Source organism: Pseudomicrostroma glucosiphilum (assembly GCF_003144135.1).
Source record: "Pseudomicrostroma glucosiphilum strain MCA 4718 unplaced genomic scaffold BCV69scaffold_8, whole genome shotgun sequence".
NCBI lineage: Eukaryota > Fungi > Basidiomycota > Exobasidiomycetes > Microstromatales > Microstromataceae > Microstroma > Microstroma glucosiphilum.
In genome coordinates, this window is record NW_020289920.1 from 772,257 (window position 1) to 791,384 (window position 19,128).

Genomic DNA, 19,128 nt, shown 5'->3' on the forward strand with positions numbered 1-19,128 from the left:
TTGTTCCTACCTGCCTGCCTGCCGGACCTGGTCTAGAGTTGCAGCGTGACCCCACTCTAGTGGGAGCATCGCTGATCCTGCTGTCTCCTCTCTACTGACTGGAAAGTTCAATCGCCCGCCTAGCGCCGCGCCACGCCACTACTGCTCTGCATCTCGCCCGTCTTCCTCATGATGCATTGCCTTCCCACTTCTCTCCGCCCTAGACCTCACAGCTTCAGAAGCCTTTCTATGCCTACGTCCCAGCCGAGGCCGCACCCGCCGCGCCCGTGACCGACTCCGCTCATCTGCGTCTTTTCTCGCTCCTGCTTAGAAGGAGAAGACCTGGTCCTCCATCTTGCTGACAGTCCTGGGCTTTTCATAGCCCAGCTCGTCCAGGTGCTTCTTGCAAGCATTGATCATCGGGGGTGGTCCGCACATGAGAATCTTGATGTCCCCCGCAGGAGCAGGGAGGTGCTCCTTGATGGCGTCCTTTGTAATGAATCCCGTCATACCCTTCCAGGCTGGAGGTGGCTCATTCAGGAAGTACGTAACAGTGAACCGGTCTGGGTTGTCCCGGGCAAGAGTGTCGAGCTCGTCCTTGAGGAGAATGTCTCCCTCGGTGACGTTGCAGTAGATGAAGCTGATCTTCGTCTTGTCCGAGGGGTTCTTCAGCACAGCTCGGATGATTTGCAGGCAAGGAGTAAATCCGGTTCCACCGGCAATCATGCCCAGCTCGCGAGCCAGACCAGGGCTGTACTTCATCTGACCCTTGGGTCCCTTGACTTGGATCTGCTCGCCGATGCGCAGGCCCTCTACGTGCTTTGAGATGTTGCCCTGAGGGTAAGTCTTGATGATCAGGTCGAAGAACCCACGGTCGTCGTCGGAAGAGGTGGGCGTGTAGGAGCGCTGCACCTGCTTGCCGTCGATTTCGGCCTGGATGGAGATGTGCTGGCCAATGGGCAGACCGAGGATGGCATTGGTGCCGGGGAGGCGGAAGCGGTAGAGTGAGGTGTTGGAGGAGATCCTCTTCCTCTCCATGAGGTTGAACTTTTGCCACTCGTTGGTCAATGATGTCCGTGGCTCTAGAAATTGGGGGAAGGGGAAAGGGAGCAGCGGAAGCGCGGGGAGGTCAGTAAAGACGAGGTCCTTGGATGCAGCGAAGCTTCTGGCGGGCCTGCCCTACCCTGTCAACTCCTGCCATGTCAACTCTGTCCCCTGCGATACTCACTGCCACTGGAGAATGCCCAGCCGAGGAAGATCAAGCTGAGGATGAGGCCGATGCCAAAGGCACCCGCCACTTGCGGGTCCTGGAAGTTGGTGGCATGGTCAAAGTCGCCCAGGATGGGTAGAGAGTAGGCGTACTTTTTCGCCATGACTTTGGAACCTGCAAAGAAGATGGAGAAGCCTGTGATGGCGGCAAAGAGGAGAGCGAACTGGGGAGGGATCATCAAAGGGTGGGCGGGAGTGATGGTGTAATGGAGAGGGAATGGCAAGGCGAGGAAGCAGAGGGAAGAAGCGGAAGGGAGGCGCAGGCGGTTGACGTGGACTTGTTGGTGAGTTGCGCCTCGTCTAATCATCCGCTGCCCCGTGAGAGCGAGGTGCGACTTGGCTGGCTGGGGCGGGCGGGGCGGAGTTGCAAACGCCCCTCCTCCGCGGCAGGGTGATCAGTGCGCCTCGGCTCCAAGCTCGGCTACCCGGCGTATCTCAAAGGCGACAGTCGGCAAAAGGAGCTGTCACTCGCTCCAGTACCACAACAACGCAGGCCAACCACTCTCCACCTGAGCATCAGCGTATCCGTAGCTGATCAGCCATGGTGCGCTCGCTGATCTTGCTCCTCCCACTCCCCTTGCTCATCCTACTCCTCGCCGCACCCTCCCCCACCCTCGCCTGGGGTCAAGCAGGACACGCAATCGTAGCCACCATCGCCCAGTCCCTCCTCCATCCCGCCGTACGCACTCACCTCTGCACAATCCTCCCCTCCTTCACCTCCTACACCTCCCCTTACCCACGCAAAGGTGCACCACACACCCACTGTCACCTTGCTACTCTTGCCAGCTGGCCTGACACGGCCAAATGGCGAATGCCCTGGTCGGGACACCTGCACTATGTCAATCCAGTCCATGATGAGCCGCCAAAGACGTGCACTTATGGCGAGCAAGGCTTCACGGATCAGGAGAATGTACTCACCGGGCTTGTCAATTACACTAGGCAGCTCAGGGATGGCACAGGCGCCGAAAGGGACGTCGCCCTCAGATTCGTCACACACTTTGTCGGCGATTTGCACCAACCACTGCATCTGACGGGTAGAGCTAGGGGCGGCAATGACGTGTGGGTAAGATACGAAGGCAGAAAGGCCAGACTGCACAGCATCTGGGATGGACAGAGTGAGTGCTAGAGGAGGACGCAATTAGGATCCGCGAGAAGTCTGTGTCTGATCAATCTACCCCCGCTCTCCCTTTGCAGTCATCAACACACAGATCCGCAATCTGTACAACTACACTACCCCCCTTCCTTCCCTCCCCTTTGAGTCAACTCTACAAGGCCAAGTCTGGGACCCTTACATCCGCTGGATTATGGCCGAGGGTCTAGGCGTCGGCAAAACCTCTTCCGCACAGGCCTGGTGGGAGACTGAATGGTCCTCCTGGGCCGAATGCCCAGACCCGCCAACTGCAGATTATGGAGATGATCCCACGAACCGAGTCGACGAGACGGACCTGCCGCTCTGTCCCATGGCTTGGAGTAGACCATTGCACCCCCTCGTCTGTCAATACGCCTTTGCTTCACCCGTGCCCGCGCCTGGTGAAGAGGAGGCTCTGCTGGAGAAATGGGAGGAGAGATACCAGGACGCATCACCAGTGGCCGCTGGTGACGACGTCGAAGCCGAAAGGCGTCGGCGCAGACGTCGTCGTCGTCGTCCGAGTCCTAGTCCCAACCCTCAACCAACGACCAGCAGGCCTTCAACTCCTACGCACCCCTCTCCACAACCAGACCTACCAGAGCTAGCGGACGACTATCTCAAGAGGATCAACGACGATCTGATCATTCAGAGACAGCTTGCACTGGGTGGGGTGAGGCTTGCGGCAATTATCAACTCTGTGTTGCTAGAGGAGGCACTGAGGGCTGAGAAGGTAGCGGAGCAGCTGCAGGAGGAGGCGGCGACGAGCGCACAGATGCAGATGGGGGCGCCTTGGCTTGAGAGGGTATGGAGTGGCGTGACGGGGCTAGTGAGGAAGAAGATGGTCCTTGGCGGCATCTTGTGAACGATTTTATGACGATGGCAATAATGATGGTAGTGGTATATCTAGACAAGGAAGCCCGTACAAATACATGATACAGCAAACCCCTTCTACTTCTCTTGTGTGCTCGGCTGTGACTTCATCTACTCCCCGCGTCTCCTCTTTTCCTTCTCCAAAGAGGTCACCTTGTCCTCCATCTCCTTGAGCGCCTCGTCCCACGAGATGAAGAGCCGAGAGAGGGAGTCGACCTGATGCGAAGGATATAGTATAAGCTTCAGTCAATAATGTATCAAAGATGACATGTCACCGTGAGTCCCATACTCACATGCACTTGATAACGCTCCAATAGCTGCAGAAGCCCCTCCTCAAGCTCGTTCTGTGCGGGAGCTAGCTCGCTGTTGTGTCTCTGAAGGCATTCTTGCAGCAGAGGCTGGAGTTGTTCGTACTCTGGCAGAGGTAATGGGGCGAGAGAGGAGGTGGATCGGACAAGTATTCCTGGTCAGTCGTTTGGTCCACTTGTATCCTTCTCTGAGAGGAGGAAGAGACTTACCAGCCATCTTCCCAGCACCCGCCACGCCTCTCCTATCCAGCGCCTCACACTCCAGAAGCGTCCTCTCCAGCATCCTCATGTCCCTCTCTGCCTCGACCACAAGCAGGATCTGCTCCTGCGTTGTCAGTACCGCCTCTCTGCTTCCTCCACTTCCACTTCCACTCCCGCTCCCGCTCCCACTCTTCTCATCAGCAGCCGGGTCGAGGGAGAGGGAAAGAGAGAGGAAACGCGAAGCAGCGCTGCTCGTACGAGCCAGATCGGGCGAGGAACGCGCATCGTACCGGAATCCTCCCTCCAGGAGACGACGGTTGGCGTCGAAGTCTCGTAGGAATTTGCGGAGAGAGGAGTGAGTAGAGGCGCTTGATTCGAGGAGCTGCTTGGCTGCTAGAGCTCGGAGGAGGATGGATTGAGATTGAGATTGACTTTGGCGTTGGGTCTGGTCAAGAGGGGATGAGGAGGAGGAGGGGTGATCTTGAGGTGCAGGAGCTGCATTGGTGGAAGAGGGAGCGTGGCCGATGACGGATTGCAGGTGAGAGAGACGTAGCTGCAGCGCGAGGGTGGGCGACATTGCTCCGGCTGGTGGAGGAGGCTCTATAGTGGCAGCCATCACTGACACGGGTGCTCTGACCTGCCTGTCGCCGTCGCTTGCAGTGGCAGTCGCTGTCAGTAGGAGGTGCCTCGATGGTGATGGTGTTCTGACGGAAGTGACACTTGGTGTTGCTTGTGATCTCGGGACGGAAGGAGATCAGACACGCACACACACACACACACACGCACGCACTGACCCAGAATGCGCGGAAGGACGAGGAAGAAATGCGCCTGGGAAGTGCGTCCAGGCAGACACGCTTGGGAAAGTGAGGGTAGCAGCAAGAGGATATTCTTGAGAGGGACCATCTCCAACACTACCACCTCCTCTCATCACCTTCACCTCCTCTGCCACATCAGACATGTCGGCAATCGAGCTACTCAACCCTCGTGCCGAGTCTGTACGTCGCACACAGGCCCTCCAAGTCAACACAGCAGGCGCAGTCGGTCTAGCCAATGTCGTCGCTGCCAACCTGGGCCCACGAGGTTCCCTCAAGCTCCTCGTGGACGGCTCGGGCAACCTGAAGATGACAAAGGACGGCAAAGTTCTCTTGACAGAGATGCAGATTCAGAACCCCACTGCAGCAATGATCGCTCGTACTGCCGTGGCACAGGATGAGCAGTGTGGTGATGGAACCACCAGCGTGGTGTTGCTGGTGGGAGAGCTCTTGAAGCAGGCAGAGAGGTATATTCAAGAAGGTGTTCACCCACGAGTGCTCAGCGAAGGATTTGAAGACGCTAAGCTCGGAGCTCTCAAGTTCCTAGACACCTTCAAGCAGTCACCCGAGCTGGACCGCACCGCCCTTGTCTCCGTTGCCCACACCTCTCTTTCTACCAAGATTCACCCCAAGCTAGCCACACAGCTTGCAGGCGACATTGTCGACGCAGTACTGGCTATCAAGCCTTCCACAACGTCAAAGATCACAGCGCCTGAGCCAAAAGCTGACGGTAGCTCCGAGTCGGTCAAGGAGTGGGAGGTCAAGGATCCCATTGATCTTCACATGGTAGAGATCATGAAGATGCAACATAGGACAGAGACGGATACACAGCTCATCAAGGGACTGGTGCTGGACCATGGAGCTAGACATGCTGATATGCCCAGGAGAGTAGAGAATGCCTTTGTGCTCACACTCAATGTCAGCTTGGAGTACGAGAAGACGTGAGTGCCACGAGGGAGGAGGTTGATAGGAAGTTTTTGCGTACAGACTTGAGCTGACATTGACATCTTGATCCCTCTCCCCTGCGACCAGTGAGGTGAACTCTTCCTTCTTCTACTCGTCTGCCGAGCAGCGTGAGAAGCTAGTGGAGTCGGAGCGTCGCTTCGTAGACGCCAAGGTGCAGAAGATCATCGACCTGAAGCGGGCAGTGTGCGACCAAGACGTGGGCAGCGACTCGAAGAAGAAGCAGTTTGTCATCTTCAACCAAAAGGGCATCGACCCAATGTCATTGGACATGCTAGCAAAGGAGGGAATCTTGGCTCTCAGGAGGGCAAAGAGGAGGAATATGGAGAGGCTGCAGCTCTGCTGTGGAGGAACGGCGATGAACTCTGTAGAGGGCCTCACACCCGAGGTCTTGGGCTATGCAGGGCTTGTCTATGAGCACACTTTGGGAGAGGAGAAGTTCACTTTTGTCGAGGAGGTCAAGGACCCGAGGAGTGTGACGCTGCTCATCAAGGGGCCCAACTCTCACACGATTCAGCAGATTCAGGATGCTGTCAGGGACGGACTGAGGAGCGTCAAGAACGCCATCGAAGATGCATCGCTCGTCCCAGGTGGAGGCGCCTACGAGATTGCCGCTGCCACCTACCTCAACGACGTTGTCAAGAAGGCAGCCAAGGGCCGCGCCAAGCTTGGCGTGCAGGCATTCGCCGAGGCCCTCCTAGTCATCCCAAAGACCCTCGCCAGGAATGGAGGCTTCGACGTGCAGGACGTTATTGTCAAGCTACAGGACGAGTCTGCAGAGGGAATGGTCGTGGGTTTGGATATGGAGAGTGGAGAGCCAATGGACGTGGTGGGAGCTGGAGTCTGGGACAACTACAGAGTCAAGAGGCATATGATCCACAGCTGGTGAGTTCGAATAAAAAAGGCGAGACTCGGCTCTTTCGAAAGTAGGTGCTGATGTCTTCTCTTCGCTCCTCCCCCCACCAACAGCTCCGTCATTGCGACGAACCTGCTCAGCGTTGATGAGATCTTGCGCGCTGGTAGGAGTTCCTTGAAGAGCGAGGGACCGGGTATGGGACAGTAGATTAGTTGAACACAGGGCAGAGGCGTCATGTATTCATGACGAAGAGCAATTATCGCCTATCATCAACCTATGGTCACTCATCAGACATAACACTTCTGACTGCAAGCTAGGCTCCAGAGCATTGGTGAGCATTGTGATTTCTCTTACGTCTCCTGATCTCCTTCACCCTCTAGCCACTCCCCAAACCCATCCTTCTTCTCTGCACCCTCCTCATCACTCTCCTCTCCCAACCCTGCCGCCTCACCCCTGCTCCTTCTAAACTTGACTTTATTCCCCTCACTGAGAAATGCCTCTATCCTCCTGCCGGCGAAGAACCTCCCATCCATTACCTTGAGAGCCGCTTGCGCCTCCTCCCCCTTGCGGAATTTGACGCTCACCACCCCTTCTGGTTCCAGATCCCAAAGCGTCACGCTCGTCACCTCTCCAAAATTAGCGCATTCTTCACGGATATCAGAGGAGAGGTCTAGCAGGAGAGAAGGGTCGGAAGAGAGCTCAGAGAGGGTGAAGATACGTTTGAGGATTAGAGTGCGGGAGAGGGGGTTGAGGTACCCTGCTTGGGCGCCGGAGGGACGGAGGGAGGCAGAGGTTTCTTCGTCTGAGGAGGACTCCCAGCCTGCGAGCTTCCTGTAGAGGGATGTGCAGCGAGGGTATGTATGGCTGGGTCAGCACTGAGAGACATGCAAGGGGGAAAGCGGGCTGCCATTGGCAGTGTCTGGGTACTCACTCGTTCATACGAGCATAACGCTTCGCTGCCTTCTTCTTATCCTGTTCGTTCCTTGGCTTCTTTGCAGAGGGTCCAGCCGTCGAAGTTGAGGCGGAAGGGGCAGAGGCAGCTGTCGATTTCGATGCTGAAGACCCTTGCTCAGGGTTGGCATGCGCACCATTGCCATTAGAAGGTTTGACAGTCTCCGTCTTGCTACCCTCGGTCTCTTTGCCGCTCCAGTCTGCCATCTGGACCTTCATCAGCGGCGTGCTCTTGCCTTCGGCTGCTCTCAGACATGTTCCATCAAGGAGCTGAATTGCCAATTGGCAGCTCTCTGCCTTGAAAAAGGTGAGCAGAGCTTCGCCCTTGAACATTCCAGTCTTGTCATCCGTGTACAGCTTGACTCTCGGTGAGCCATCGTCCGACTCTGCAAGGATCCCGTACCTCGAGAAGACCTTGGCTACTTCGTCTTGTGTGGCATCCAAGGGTAGAGAGGAGATGAAGAGGGAAGTATTGACTCGCTCCCGACGAGCTGGACGAGTCTTGCTCTTGGCGGACCCCCGCTCATCCTCTGCTTCAGCTGCTCCATCACTCCTATTCGGCGCCATCTGATCAGCGCCAAGTAGCTGCGTAGATCCTGTGGCATTACCATCAATGCTGTTTGGATCTGTGCCTCCCAGATCCTGAATCTTCCTCTTCTTCTTCTCGCGACGGATGACAGGAGCAGCAGGTCGATCCTCATCGACGCCCTCTACACCATACGCTCCCTGTTGTGCCTTCCATTCCTCTTCATCCACCAGCTGACGCCACTTGCCGAGTTGCTCGTCGTATTCGCTCTCGACACCTGTGTTGGGATCCTCGTAGACCCATTTGCCCGTCACTTGGGAAAAGGAAATGTTGGGATCCGAGGGAAAGGAAGATGTGGGATCGGCAGAGGTGGGAGCGGAGGCGAGGGCGGAGGATGTGGATGGCTCGCCGAAGTCGGCAGGATCGTACACTGGCTCGGCACCAGATGTATTGGGCTGGTCTGCCATGGTCGGGCGAGGGTATGGGGGTCTGGCTGGGAGGTGATGGCAAGGAAGGAAGGGATCGGCTCTGTGCAGTCACTGTACGGAAGGAGGCGGCGAGTGGAGCAGCGGGAGGAGTTGCGCCGCGGCTGGACTCCTCGAGACAGAATTGTCAATGCCTCCGCGTTTGGCGCCCTTTCCTGTCATACTCGTACGTCTTCCTTTGACTCCCCACCCTGACCATCGCCCAAGGAGAGGGCTTGAGCATCACCCGAGCCTGCGTTTCCCACCTCGACCTCGAATTCAGATCCCTTCTGCTCCCCCTCTGTACCTCGTTGCAGTTCCTGTTCCTGACCCGCGGGCGTGACACGGAAAGAGCGACCATTCGAGGTCCATCCGTCGTCCAACTTCCTACCTCTTTGTCAAATTCTATCAAGGCCGTCTTTTACTACCAGCAGAGCCTCACCGGATCGAAGCCGCCGCCGCCATGTCGTCCGCTGCTGCTGGAGGGAGTCGTACAGAATGGCCTCAGTCACTCAAGGACTTTGCCAACCGCGTCTTCCAGACCTGCAACGATTCGAATCGCAAGATGGTCTCCGAGGAGCTCAAGACGGTCATCTTCCAATCCTTCCAGGCAGGAACTATCAACACGACGGACTGGAATAATGTGCAGCTCAAGTCGCTTGGGAAAGGGGCAGGTTCGGTAGGAGGTTCAGGGCCAGTGACGCCGATCAAGAAGGGCAAGAAGAGGATGCTAGGTGCCGTCGGCTCGCCTACCGGCGGCAGCCTGAGCGCTACAATGGACTACTCGAATGGCCACTCGAGCTCGAGCGCATCTCGTCCTGGATCTTCCTCTGGAGTCTTCGAGGAAGAAGACAAGCGGGAGAAGCGGGCGAGAAGGTTCGAGGAAGAGAAGAGGGCATTCGTAGCCGAGCAAGAGTCCAGTTGGAGCGAGGCCGCGCCCAATTCCACGGCATCTCTGGCGGGGCGACTGGGAGGAGCATCATTGAGCGTCAGCGGAGGCAAGAAGAATGGAAAGTCCAGAAAAGAGGGATGGTATGCGGATTCCAATTCATCTACACCAATATCAGGGTGGACATATGATCCTTCGCCGAGCAGCGGGGTGGCAGGCAAAGGATGGGCAGCAGCAGCATCAGGGAGTGGATCGAGTCTGGCGGCAAGAGGGTTCGTGGACGAGAGTATAGCAGATCCAGTGAGTCACGAGGAGAGAAGAGGGGCGGAATGGGTGGACAAGGCTAGCAGTTGCTGACCCTGCTCCCTTGAACATCCGCCTCAGAACGTCATCGACTGGGACGTGGATACAGTCGTTGGGCTGTCCACCAAGCTAGAGAAGCCCTACCTGCGTCTCACATCTGCCCCTGATCCCAAGACGGTGCGACCTCTGCCGATACTACAGCAGACTCTAGAGCTTCTCAAGAAGAAGTGGCGGGAAGAGAACAATTACGCCTACGTCTGTGACCAATTCAAGAGCATGAGGCAAGACTTGACGGTTCAGAGGATCAAGAATGATTTTACAGTCAAAGTCTATGAGATTCATGCGAGGATAGCTCTGGAAAAAGGCGACCTGGGAGAGTACAACCAATGTCAGTCTCAGCTGCGGGTCCTCTATGCCCATCACAACCTTCCCGGGAGCAGAATGGAATTCCTGGCATACCGCATCCTCTACCTCCTACATACTCGCAATCGAAGAGAAGTCAATGCGCTCATGACCGAGCTTACCCCAACCTCGAAGAAAGAACCAGCAGTAGCCCACGCTCTCGCCGTGCGTCTAGCACTAGCGACTGGTAATTACCACCACTTCTTCAAGCTCTGGAGCGACGCCCCCAACATGAATGCCTATGTCATGGACCACTTTGTCGAGAGGGAAAGAGTTGCTGCCTTGGGCGTCGTGGCAAAGAGCTACCGACCCTCTGTCCCACTGACATTCCTGGCTACCGAGCTCGCCTTTGCCGATGTGCAAGAGGCGCACGACTTTCTCAAGGCGAATGAGATTGCCATCTACATTGAGCCTACACCTGCAGAGCTGGCAGCTTCGCAGTCACTCCGAGGAAATGGGAGCGGCAGTGGAAGCAAGAAGAAGTTGGGGTCAAAGGGGTTGCGATTGGAGGAGAGAAAGTGGGATTGTAAGAATGCTCTGCCTGGACTGGTGGCGGCTGGTGAGAAGTATCGGAAGATTGACGTGAGTATGGGCTAAGATGACTGCTGGGTCTGTGGGCCGAGAAGAGGCGATGCTGACTCATGTTTCTATCCTGACACGATGTGCAGATCAAGGGTCAAATATGAGGCAGCACCATAATGGTCCCATCTTGGGGCTCCTCCTCCTCCTTTTCCTCGTCATCCATCCTTGCGCTACCTTCGCCCACTACTGCAATCAACCGATTACTGTGAGCCTCTTCACAACGTTCATATACGACCTCTGATCTGTGCAGCTGGATGATATGATATAATGCGCTGCGTAGTAAAAGCGCTCTGCGCGCTGATGGGTATGATTTGGCTCGGCTCTGCTTCTTACCCCATCCCTCCTCTCCCTTCCTCCACTACCATCCATATCGATTCCCAGCAGCCGCCCTATTACTCTTTCCCTCTGCCCACTTTTGCTCCAATTCATCCTTTCGCTCAGCAGCCTGAGCAATCAGATTCGAGAGTTGTCCCCTCCCTTTACCTCGAGCATTCTTCGCACCCGGTAGCTCTGCCTTCTTTCTCCCTTCGTTCCTGGCTGCTCCCTCTTCATCCTCATCTCCCACCCCGGCGGTGCCCTGCTGGGAGGCAAGTCCAGCAGCAGCGGCATACTTTGCGTCTAGGGCAGAGGAGGAACGCGCCTCCATTGGTTTCTTCTCCCATTCTGCGCGAGTAGCCTCCAGATCCACAGACTGCAGGGATTCAACGTCGATTCCCTGTTCGCGGAGCTTGCGGAGCTCCCGCGCAGCCTCCTCTGCCGCTCGAGCGTCACCGCCTGCCGCTTGCAAGTTGTTGGAGGAGGCGGCGACGAGAGAGGCTTGGTGGGCCTCGTAGGCTTGAATGGCTTCGGGTGTGACGGGGACCCAGGACCCGTCTGGATTCTGGTGCCAGCCGGCATAAGGTGAAGCCTCTGCTATCGAGGGAGCAGAGGATACTGCAAGACGAGAGGATGAGGATGAAGGGAGAGGGGAGGGCTTACTGGGCGCGCTATGGCTCTTCGAGGAAGAGGAAGAGAGAGAGAAGAAGTCGATGGGGGCTTGAGAAGGCTGTGGCTGCGAGGGTGGTGTAGGCGTCGTAGTTTGTTGCGGAGCCTGGGCTGTGGAGGTCCTCGATGATGCCATTAAGACTTCCGTCGCCGATGGTGTAATGGGCTCATGCCTAGGGGGCGCTGCTTTTCTCGGCGGCTCAGGCTGTCGTGATGACGAGGTCGAAGCCGCTATCACCTTGGGCTTGGAGATACCTTCGCCTGCTGTCTGACTTGGCTTGAGGCCCAACATCGCTCTGAAATCCGCATTACCCTTCTTCACTCCCTTTTGTGCCTGTGAATCACTTTCTTCCTCATGCAACGTCAGCCTTGCCTCGCCGACTCCTACTCCTTCATCCTCCTCCTCCTGCCGCTTGCGTGGAGGTGTAGGAGGTCCCTTGCGACTGGGGGCGGGCAGCATACCGAATAGCCCGTGCGAGCTGGCAGCGCTCATCGAGGGTTTGCCTTCCATCTTGGCCTTCTTGCTAGACGAGGCAGCAGAGGCTGTGCTGCTGCCTTGACCTGCATCGTCTTTGTCGTCGTGGAGGTCTGCAAGCGACTCGATGCGGATCTGATTCTTGCGCTTGCTCGAGGTGGAGCCGTTCGTAGCTGGGACATCTGACTTGACGGCAGGTAGCGACGAGGCTAGTGATGCTTTTGGTGGTGGAAGGGCTGAAGCTAGGCCATTGCTGGTTGTCTTCGATGACGAACTCGAGGATGCCGACGGAGGCGGCAGACCGAGCTTGGAAGCGAAGGAGCTGCCATTCGAGAGCAAGGGCTTAGAGGCAGGTGGGGCTACCGTAGCTGCTGCTCTGGACGGGCCGGCTTCGGATCCTGACTCTGATCCTGAGCTGGAATCAGAATCGTATCCTGACACAAGGCCCAATGGCATCGTAGAGACTCTTGATGGATGAGCTGGTAGCGTTGCGGAGACTTTTCTGGTGTGCAAGCGGACCAAGGCGAGGGTAGTGGACCATGATGTCTGGATGACTGCAAGGCGCCACTTCCGCCTTTCCGCGCGTCAGAAAATCCATCGGCGGAGGGCGGACAGTGAGATCTTCCCGGGGCAGCACTCAGAGGTCATCCTTACATCCATCCTCCTTGTATCTCTGCCAATCTCCTGATACTCGCCCCTCATACGTCATGTCCCTCTTCGCCTCTTCCACCTCTCGTGCCGCAGCACGGTCATACTCTGCCATCGCTACGGTGGGCGCCAGGTCCTTTGCAAGCTCATCTAGGCTCGCAGCTCCCAGTCCATCTGCTCCTGCTTCTGCTTCGGCCCCTAACCCTTCTTCGTCAGCTGGTCCATCAAAGTCAGCTTCCAGTGAGTACCTCAAGGCGGTCGAGGTAGAGCAAAATCTTGAGGACCTGGCCCGACAAAGCTGACGCGGTCACCAATCTCCTTCTCCCTTGCCAGCCCTTCCCCCTTCGTCGTGTCCCGCCGGTACCCCTCTTCCAGGTCTGGCCATTCTCAAAGACCGTCCGGAGCCCATTGCTCTACCAGATGAAGAGTATCCTCCCTGGCTCTGGTCTCTCCTGGCCACTCCTGCACTCAAGACGACTTCTGCTTCTACAGAGGCAAGTGATGCCGGTCCTTCCTCTGGCGGAGGGGGAGCTCCTAGCGGTGGTGTCCTGACAAAGGGTCAATTGCGGGTACAGCAAAAGCGAGAATTCAGAGAAAAGAGGGCAGCGAACGCTGCTGCTGCTCGAGCTGCTCGAAATGCAGGCGCACTCAAGGGAAAGGGAAGCAATAGGGCCGCTCAGGGGACTGCACCGCCTACTACATCAGAGGAGATGGGTAGGGTAGAGGCAAGTGTTGCAGAGGAGGAAAAGGAGAAGAAGACGGCATTGAGAAAGGCAAATCGGGAGGCGATCAAGGGGAAGAACTTTGTCAAGGCATCGTAGTCGTACATGCAGACGAGGGGCGTGGGCTCAATGCACTTCATTTGTCACGATCGATCTGGGAATGCATCAAGCCAGATGGTAGCAGTGCGGATGTGAGCGCCTATAAGAGCTCTTTCTGGAACCTTTTGCTGTCTGACAGGCAGCAGCAGCAGCAACAGCAGCGGTCGCTTTCCCTCGATCACGTTGAATGAGCGTCGGTGTAGACGCGCCCGTTGAAGAGCTCTGCCTGCGAAGTGGCTAGGCAGAACGAAGGAATTGATCAGCTTTGCAGACCGACTAGACAGCTGCAAGGCGTGCGTAGTGAGACTGGCTCGACGTGGAAATACAAGAGCAGTAGTGAAGTACCTTGTCGATGCCCAATCTCTTGCCGAAGTGAGGCGCCTGAAGTATCAGTGGGCGCACATCTTCAGAGTGTCGGGCTTTGAGCCTGAAAGGGCTTCAGTGATGGTAGGTTGGGAAAGCGATTATCATCTTTGATGAGCTCTGTCTAGTGCTTCTGTCGTGATACGAGTCGTGTGCTGAGGCTGGCCTTTCGCCGCCCAATGCTGCTGCCGGTCTTGGCGTTGGCGGAGTGTGGTGCAGCGGGAGTGGAGGGGCGGTGCTTGGCTGAGCGACGCGCCACTCCCTCCCCTACCACGACGAACACAGGCACAGGGGAAGCCGCTGCCCTTGCTTCGTCAGAGCAATCGATGCCACCCTTGGCGCAGTGCTTGCTTCTCCCTTTGTGCCTCACTTCTCCTCTCATCATGGTGCACCTGCGGCTATGAGACAACGACAAGACCCAAGACCAATCAACACCTTCATAGGAGTGAAGTAAGCCCCACCTTGGCCCCCCCTTCCGCTCAGCAGAGCTCAGCACTAGCGCTAGACGTCTAGGACGCTACTGAGGTCACCACGAGTCCGATAGAGTCCCCGACTCAAGCTTGAGCATACAGCTACCCAATTTCAGCCAGCCATGGATCTCAATCTCGACAAGGGAGAGGGCTCATCCTCCTCACCCTCTACCCCCCGAGGCGCCTCTCTGTCCAACACTACTCCCACGACCACTCATCCCTTGGTCGTCGAGGACGAACCCTACGGCCTGTATGTGGCTGCTGCCCAGCAGCTGGAGACTTCATCTCAGCAGCTAGAGCCCGCTCCTCCTCTGCTACTGTCTGGCAACGACGATAAGTGTTCAGCAGATGAGATAGAGGTCAGCCAATCTCCTGGCACCAGTGCAACCTCCAACACTGGCATACCCTCTGGCTCGAGCGCCACTAGATCGTCGGGCCTAGCCATTGCAACTACCTTGACTCGACTTCCGTATGCAGCGGCCCCTCAACCCCCGCGGCGGCCTCAAGCCGGCCGCAACGTACATGCCTTCATGCCACGGCCTGCAGTCGATGGGAATGCGCAGGATGAGGCGCTACGAGTGCGGTCCAATATCCTACGAGGCATGTGGCAGTCTCTCACTCGCCTCTGGAAGCCTCGCCTCATCATGTTCCTTCTGCGCATGGCTCTGAGCATCCTACAGCTCGTGGCATGCTTGGTCGTACTCGCCCTCCCTTCCTCCCTGGGCAACTCGGCAGCTGGCGGAGACATTGATGGCACTCCCCCAGCTCCAGGAAGTCAGTGTGACCCCGAACCCATCTTCATCTACCTCGTCCTATATGCTACCCGTCTGGTGGTCTTGTTCCCCTTGGACGTCTATCTTACGCTCAGCCCTCATGGCAATGCTCGGCAACGTAGACCTGGAGCTAGAAACTTTGCCCAGAGGGAGCGGAACAGGACATTTGGAACTCTGGAGAGGGATCGCAAAGTCGCAAAATTTGTAGATCTGCTAAGCCTGGGATACTGCGTCCTCTTTGTCGTAGGCAATTGGGCAGTCTGGACTAGGACCGAATGGTGAGTCAAGTCGAGGTGGACGTTGGCGCTCGACAGCAGTGCTTTCTAATTCTCCCTGCTCCCTCCCGCCTTGACAGTTCTCATCGACCAGCCGATTCGTTGCCTCTCTTCTACACGGCCCTCTCCATGCTGTGCTTGACGTACCTCTACATCCTCGTCGTCCTTGTCATCACGATTCTCATCGTCTTCTTTCTTCCCCTCTTCCTCGTCATCTTACGGGTGCTGGGAATCACTCGAAGACTGCCTCAGGCGGACATCAAGCCAGATACTGCCAAGATGGCAAAGGACGAAGTGGACAAGGTCACCAAGCTGGTCTATTATGTCGATGAGGACGAGTGGCTCAGGATGGTCAGGAACAGCAGGCAGGAGAGGTCCTCTTTGGAGCAAGTTATGCCTTTTAGCGCATGGACGAGCGAGCTGTCATTTATCGCTCGGCTCAACACCTACGTAGCGAGCAGCATTGCATTGCCTGCGTCGCCGTCGCTCCAGCCCATTGCGGAGGAGAAGGAGCCAGTCTTCCTCGTACACGCACTGCCTGGCACGACTGTCAGCACCAGCACTGACAAGAATGACTCTGATACCTCGCCGACGCCGGGCGCCGACGCCAATCGCTCATCAGCCAAAGCTGGCGCCGCTAAACCACACCGCTCTCGCGTTAGGCTGGGCCAGATGCTCTCTTTTGGTCGACGTCGCGCACGAACGAGAACGGCAGCAGCAGACAAGACGATGGCGACATCGTCCAGTCCTGCCAGTGTGTCGATGCAAGCAATCACGCCAAGAGTGGCCGATGCAGGCGCAGAGACAAGTCTGGATGCAAGTGGAAATTTTGATACCAACGTTCCAGCCCCTGCCGCCATCGTCGCAGATGCCGATCGTCGACTCCGGTACCCTCTCCACCCACTGCCCTCGCACCGCTCCGTCTGTCCCATCTGTCTCTGCGATTTCGAATCGCCACTCCAGTCCCCGCAGGCGATCCAAGTGCACCAGCAGAGCGTCAGCTCCTCATCAAGTGCCACTCCAGCGGTAGTCACCACCATTGCGGAACAAGGAGCAGGAGAAGAGCCCGAGCCCCTCCGACTCCTACCCTGTCAACACGTGCTCCATGAAAGCTGTGTTGACCAGTGGCTCACCACGGTCAGTGGTCGATGTCCCATTTGCCAGAGGCCGGTCTTGACTGCTGCTGGTGAGGGTGAGGGTGAGGAGGAAGAGGGACGAGAGGCAGAGGGCGGAGTGCTGGGGGAGGGAGCACCAGTGCGGGCGGTAGAGGTGTGAGTTGGGAGGTGTGAGAGGAGACGGAGCTTAGAGACACAGGGAGAGAGAAGAACAGTGCATCTACTTCTGCCCTTGAGTCTTGATCCTCGTAGCACCCTATGCACGTACGTCCCACCCGTCCGTCCTACCACGCACATTCGCTACTTTTACGCATTCAGTATTCAGTCCAGTCATCCTTGTACCTTATCTATCTCTATCCATCTATATCTATACATGTATCATCATCATCTTCTTCTTCTCATCATCTCCATTCATCCACTCCCGTCATTCATTCATTCATTATCCACAGACAGACAGACGGACAGACGGGCTTCGAATACCCTTTTTTTCCAACCCTATATCCATTCCATTCCATTCCGTTCCATTTTTGCTCATTCCACCACTATCCAATCCAAAATGGAGTGTAGAGGAGTGATCTGATCCGATCTGTTCTCGATTTATCTTGATTTGATTGATAGGAAAGGAGGGGAAAGACATAATGTCGAATAATAATGAGATTCTGCATCTGGGCATTGTAGAACATGGAGCACGGAACATGGAAGAGTGGAGTATGAATTGGAGTAGAATGGACAAGTGATTGTGGAATGTATAAAAAGGGAAGACAATGCGACGGATGGGAACAGCCAAGGGGGCAGTGGGAATGTATCTTTCTGTATCTATCTCTCGATTCTACAACCACTCGCCTCTCACGCGCTCCCCTGCCCCTGCCCCTTTCACCCCTCTCTCTCTCTCTCACTTCAAGCCAACTTCTCATTTGCGATCCACTTCTCCCACATCTCCAATGCCGCCACGGGCTGGTCGTGGGGTACCATATGACCCGCCTCAAAGATGTGCAAATAGGCAATACTTCCCGCACCCTTTCCAGCCCTCTTGATCCATCCAGCCTTGTGTCCATCTTCCAATACCCAATCTTGCTTCTTTGCCTCGGTGTACTCCTCCAGGAAGGAAGTCTGCAGCTTGGCTACCCAGGCTTCGTTGCCATAGTGGTTGCACATGGCATCGGCGATTCCATTGTAGATGAGCACGCGGACGCCATCCTCGATGAGGGGGATGAGGGAAAGAGAGCTATCGCGGACTCCATCGCCCTGGAAGAGGAAGGCCTGGTTGACTTGCATGTTGCACGACTGGAACTTGGCGCCCTTGTGTGCTCCCCAAGCCTTCATCACCTCGGGCTTGTTCATATATACCTCCATCCACTCCATCTCCTTGTAGCAGAGGTTGCCGTCCTTGGAACGGTCGCAGTCCTTGCGGACATCGTACAAGTTCTTACCAGTGTCCTGCAGGGGACTGTACAGGTTGGACCAGCAGTAGATGGAGGCGGGAAGGCAGGTAAGACGGTTGTCGTACTTGTAGCACGACTCGATCAGGCTCGAGCACGTCTTGGCCTTTTGGGCCAGCGAGGCACAAGTGCTCGAGTCGTTCTTGAAAAGAGCGTACTCATTGTCAGGGGAGCAAGCGTACTCGACGGTAGAGGCGAATTGAGTCAGGGGCTCAGTCAGACCGTTGCCAATGGCGAGGGACTCGAGGTTGATGTGCACGGCGCCTCCATGACTGCCCTTGGCAGCCAGCTCCTTGTTCTTGTTGAAGATGTAGGCAGCGTCGGTGGGGATGTATCGACCAGCGTATGACTCTCCAGCAATGGTGAAAGGCTTCTCACTGTACTCGGGGAACTTTTGCAGGAACAGCTGCAGGAAGGCGTACACGTCCTCTGCGGCGGCAGGAGAGTTGTTGATGTTCTGGTCCTCCGAGTAGGAGTAGCCGACGTTGACGGGCTGGTCGAGGAAGATCATGTTGGCCTTGTTGGTCCAGCTGTAGGGGTTGTTGACCACGCTGTTGCCCTCGTCGGCGATTGTGCAGGGGCCCAGCTCGAACAAGAGACCGGTGGAAGAGGAGCATCCCGGTCCACCATTGAGCCACATGGTAAGAGGGGCCTTCTCTGGCTTGTGCCTGGCCTCGAAGAAGACGAACCACAGATGCTTGGTCTCGCTGATGTCCAGGTAACCAGAGTACTGCTTGACGTTGGGGTCGCAGATGGACGAGTTGGTCGAGGTGCTCAGTCGCAGGGCGTACTCTGGGTAGTCTTGGTGAGTAAGCCGCTGGTACTTCATGCCGTCGACGATGACCTCGGCTTGTCGCAACCATCCGGATGTGGTCTTCTTGGCAGAGTCAACGACGGAGTCGACCTTGTCGTGAACGCCAGACAGGAACTTTGCCAGATCTCCCTGGAGCTCCTGGAGGAGGTGGTCAGCAGACGACTCTACCTGGTTGATGGAAGCAGAGTAGCCAGAGAAGTCTGGGCGACCAAGCGAGGCGAGTTGGGGCTCATCGTCGGCCCAGATGAGATTACCGGCTGAGTCGGTGTGGATCTCCTCTGCGGCGGGTGCGTGCGAGGGGAGCACCGAGGCGGATGCGGTGGCGGTGAGTAGCGCCAGAAGAGGCACAAAGGATGATGTGAGCCTCATTGTGAGGAAGAGTAGGGCGCGGGGGTGGTGAGGGAGAGAGGTTGGTGGTGAGGTATGTACGGAGAGATGCAAAGGGGG

At 56.6% G+C, this 19,128-nt stretch overlaps 10 protein-coding genes across 10 annotated transcripts; 5 read left to right on the plus strand and 5 right to left on the minus strand.

The window, feature by feature from the left end:
- Positions 1-306: 306 nt before the first annotated feature.
- BCV69DRAFT_287666 (ferredoxin reductase-like protein) lies at positions 307-1,427 on the minus strand (the record flags this gene model as incomplete). Its single annotated transcript, XM_025493580.1, has 2 exons — positions 307-1,061; positions 1,208-1,427. The coding sequence occupies 2 exons, from the start codon at positions 1,425-1,427 to the stop codon at positions 307-309; spliced, it is 975 nt and encodes a 324-aa protein (XP_025347635.1).
- A 300-nt stretch (positions 1,428-1,727) lies between these two features.
- BCV69DRAFT_283360 (phospholipase C/P1 nuclease) lies at positions 1,728-3,326 on the plus strand. The gene is made up of 2 exons (XM_025492676.1): positions 1,728-2,363; positions 2,443-3,326. The coding sequence occupies exons 1-2, from the start codon at positions 1,790-1,792 to the stop codon at positions 3,237-3,239; spliced, it is 1,371 nt and encodes a 456-aa protein (XP_025347636.1). The 5' UTR covers positions 1,728-1,789; the 3' UTR covers positions 3,240-3,326.
- BCV69DRAFT_210892 (hypothetical protein) lies at positions 3,299-4,479 on the minus strand. The gene is made up of 3 exons (XM_025489749.1): positions 3,766-4,479; positions 3,541-3,662; positions 3,299-3,463 (listed from the first exon to the last, which is right to left on the minus strand). The coding sequence occupies exons 1-3, from the start codon at positions 4,370-4,372 to the stop codon at positions 3,359-3,361; spliced, it is 834 nt and encodes a 277-aa protein (XP_025347637.1). The 5' UTR covers positions 4,373-4,479; the 3' UTR covers positions 3,299-3,358.
- Positions 4,480-4,898: 419 nt separating this feature from the next.
- BCV69DRAFT_283362 (putative CCT6-component of chaperonin-containing T-complex) lies at positions 4,899-6,698 on the plus strand. Its single transcript, XM_025492677.1, has 3 exons — positions 4,899-5,509; positions 5,601-6,416; positions 6,501-6,698. Exons 1-3 carry the CDS (start codon positions 4,911-4,913, stop codon positions 6,592-6,594), a joined length of 1,509 nt encoding a protein of 502 aa, XP_025347638.1. The 5' UTR covers positions 4,899-4,910; the 3' UTR covers positions 6,595-6,698.
- Positions 6,699-6,705: 7 nt separating this feature from the next.
- Positions 6,706-8,349, minus strand: BCV69DRAFT_294165 (hypothetical protein). The gene is made up of 2 exons (XM_025493865.1): positions 7,319-8,349; positions 6,706-7,218 (listed from the first exon to the last, which is right to left on the minus strand). The coding sequence occupies exons 1-2, from the start codon at positions 8,329-8,331 to the stop codon at positions 6,738-6,740; spliced, it is 1,494 nt and encodes a 497-aa protein (XP_025347639.1). The 5' UTR covers positions 8,332-8,349; the 3' UTR covers positions 6,706-6,737.
- A 442-nt stretch (positions 8,350-8,791) lies between these two features.
- Positions 8,792-10,608, plus strand: BCV69DRAFT_299604 (hypothetical protein; the record flags this gene model as incomplete). The annotated part of the gene is made up of 3 exons (XM_025494351.1): positions 8,792-9,517; positions 9,602-10,504; positions 10,591-10,608. The coding sequence occupies 3 exons, from the start codon at positions 8,792-8,794 to the stop codon at positions 10,606-10,608; spliced, it is 1,647 nt and encodes a 548-aa protein (XP_025347640.1).
- Positions 10,427-12,502, minus strand: BCV69DRAFT_283365 (hypothetical protein). Its single transcript, XM_025492678.1, has 2 exons — positions 10,591-12,502; positions 10,427-10,504 (listed from the first exon to the last, which is right to left on the minus strand). Exon 1 carries the CDS (start codon positions 12,417-12,419, stop codon positions 10,863-10,865), a length of 1,557 nt encoding a protein of 518 aa, XP_025347641.1. The 5' UTR covers positions 12,420-12,502; the 3' UTR covers positions 10,427-10,504; positions 10,591-10,862.
- A 104-nt stretch (positions 12,503-12,606) lies between these two features.
- BCV69DRAFT_283366 (hypothetical protein) lies at positions 12,607-13,739 on the plus strand. The gene is made up of 2 exons (XM_025492679.1): positions 12,607-12,851; positions 12,945-13,739. Exons 1-2 carry the CDS (start codon positions 12,671-12,673, stop codon positions 13,430-13,432), a joined length of 669 nt encoding a protein of 222 aa, XP_025347642.1. The 5' UTR covers positions 12,607-12,670; the 3' UTR covers positions 13,433-13,739.
- A 336-nt stretch (positions 13,740-14,075) lies between these two features.
- Positions 14,076-17,011, plus strand: BCV69DRAFT_283368 (hypothetical protein). The gene is made up of 2 exons (XM_025492680.1): positions 14,076-15,316; positions 15,394-17,011. Exons 1-2 carry the CDS (start codon positions 14,388-14,390, stop codon positions 16,586-16,588), a joined length of 2,124 nt encoding a protein of 707 aa, XP_025347643.1. The 5' UTR covers positions 14,076-14,387; the 3' UTR covers positions 16,589-17,011.
- BCV69DRAFT_283369 (hypothetical protein) lies at positions 16,912-19,091 on the minus strand. The gene has a single exon (XM_025492681.1). The coding sequence runs from the start codon at positions 19,048-19,050 to the stop codon at positions 17,326-17,328; it is 1,725 nt and encodes a 574-aa protein (XP_025347644.1). The 5' UTR covers positions 19,051-19,091; the 3' UTR covers positions 16,912-17,325.
- Between the last annotated feature and the right edge of the window lie 37 nt (positions 19,092-19,128).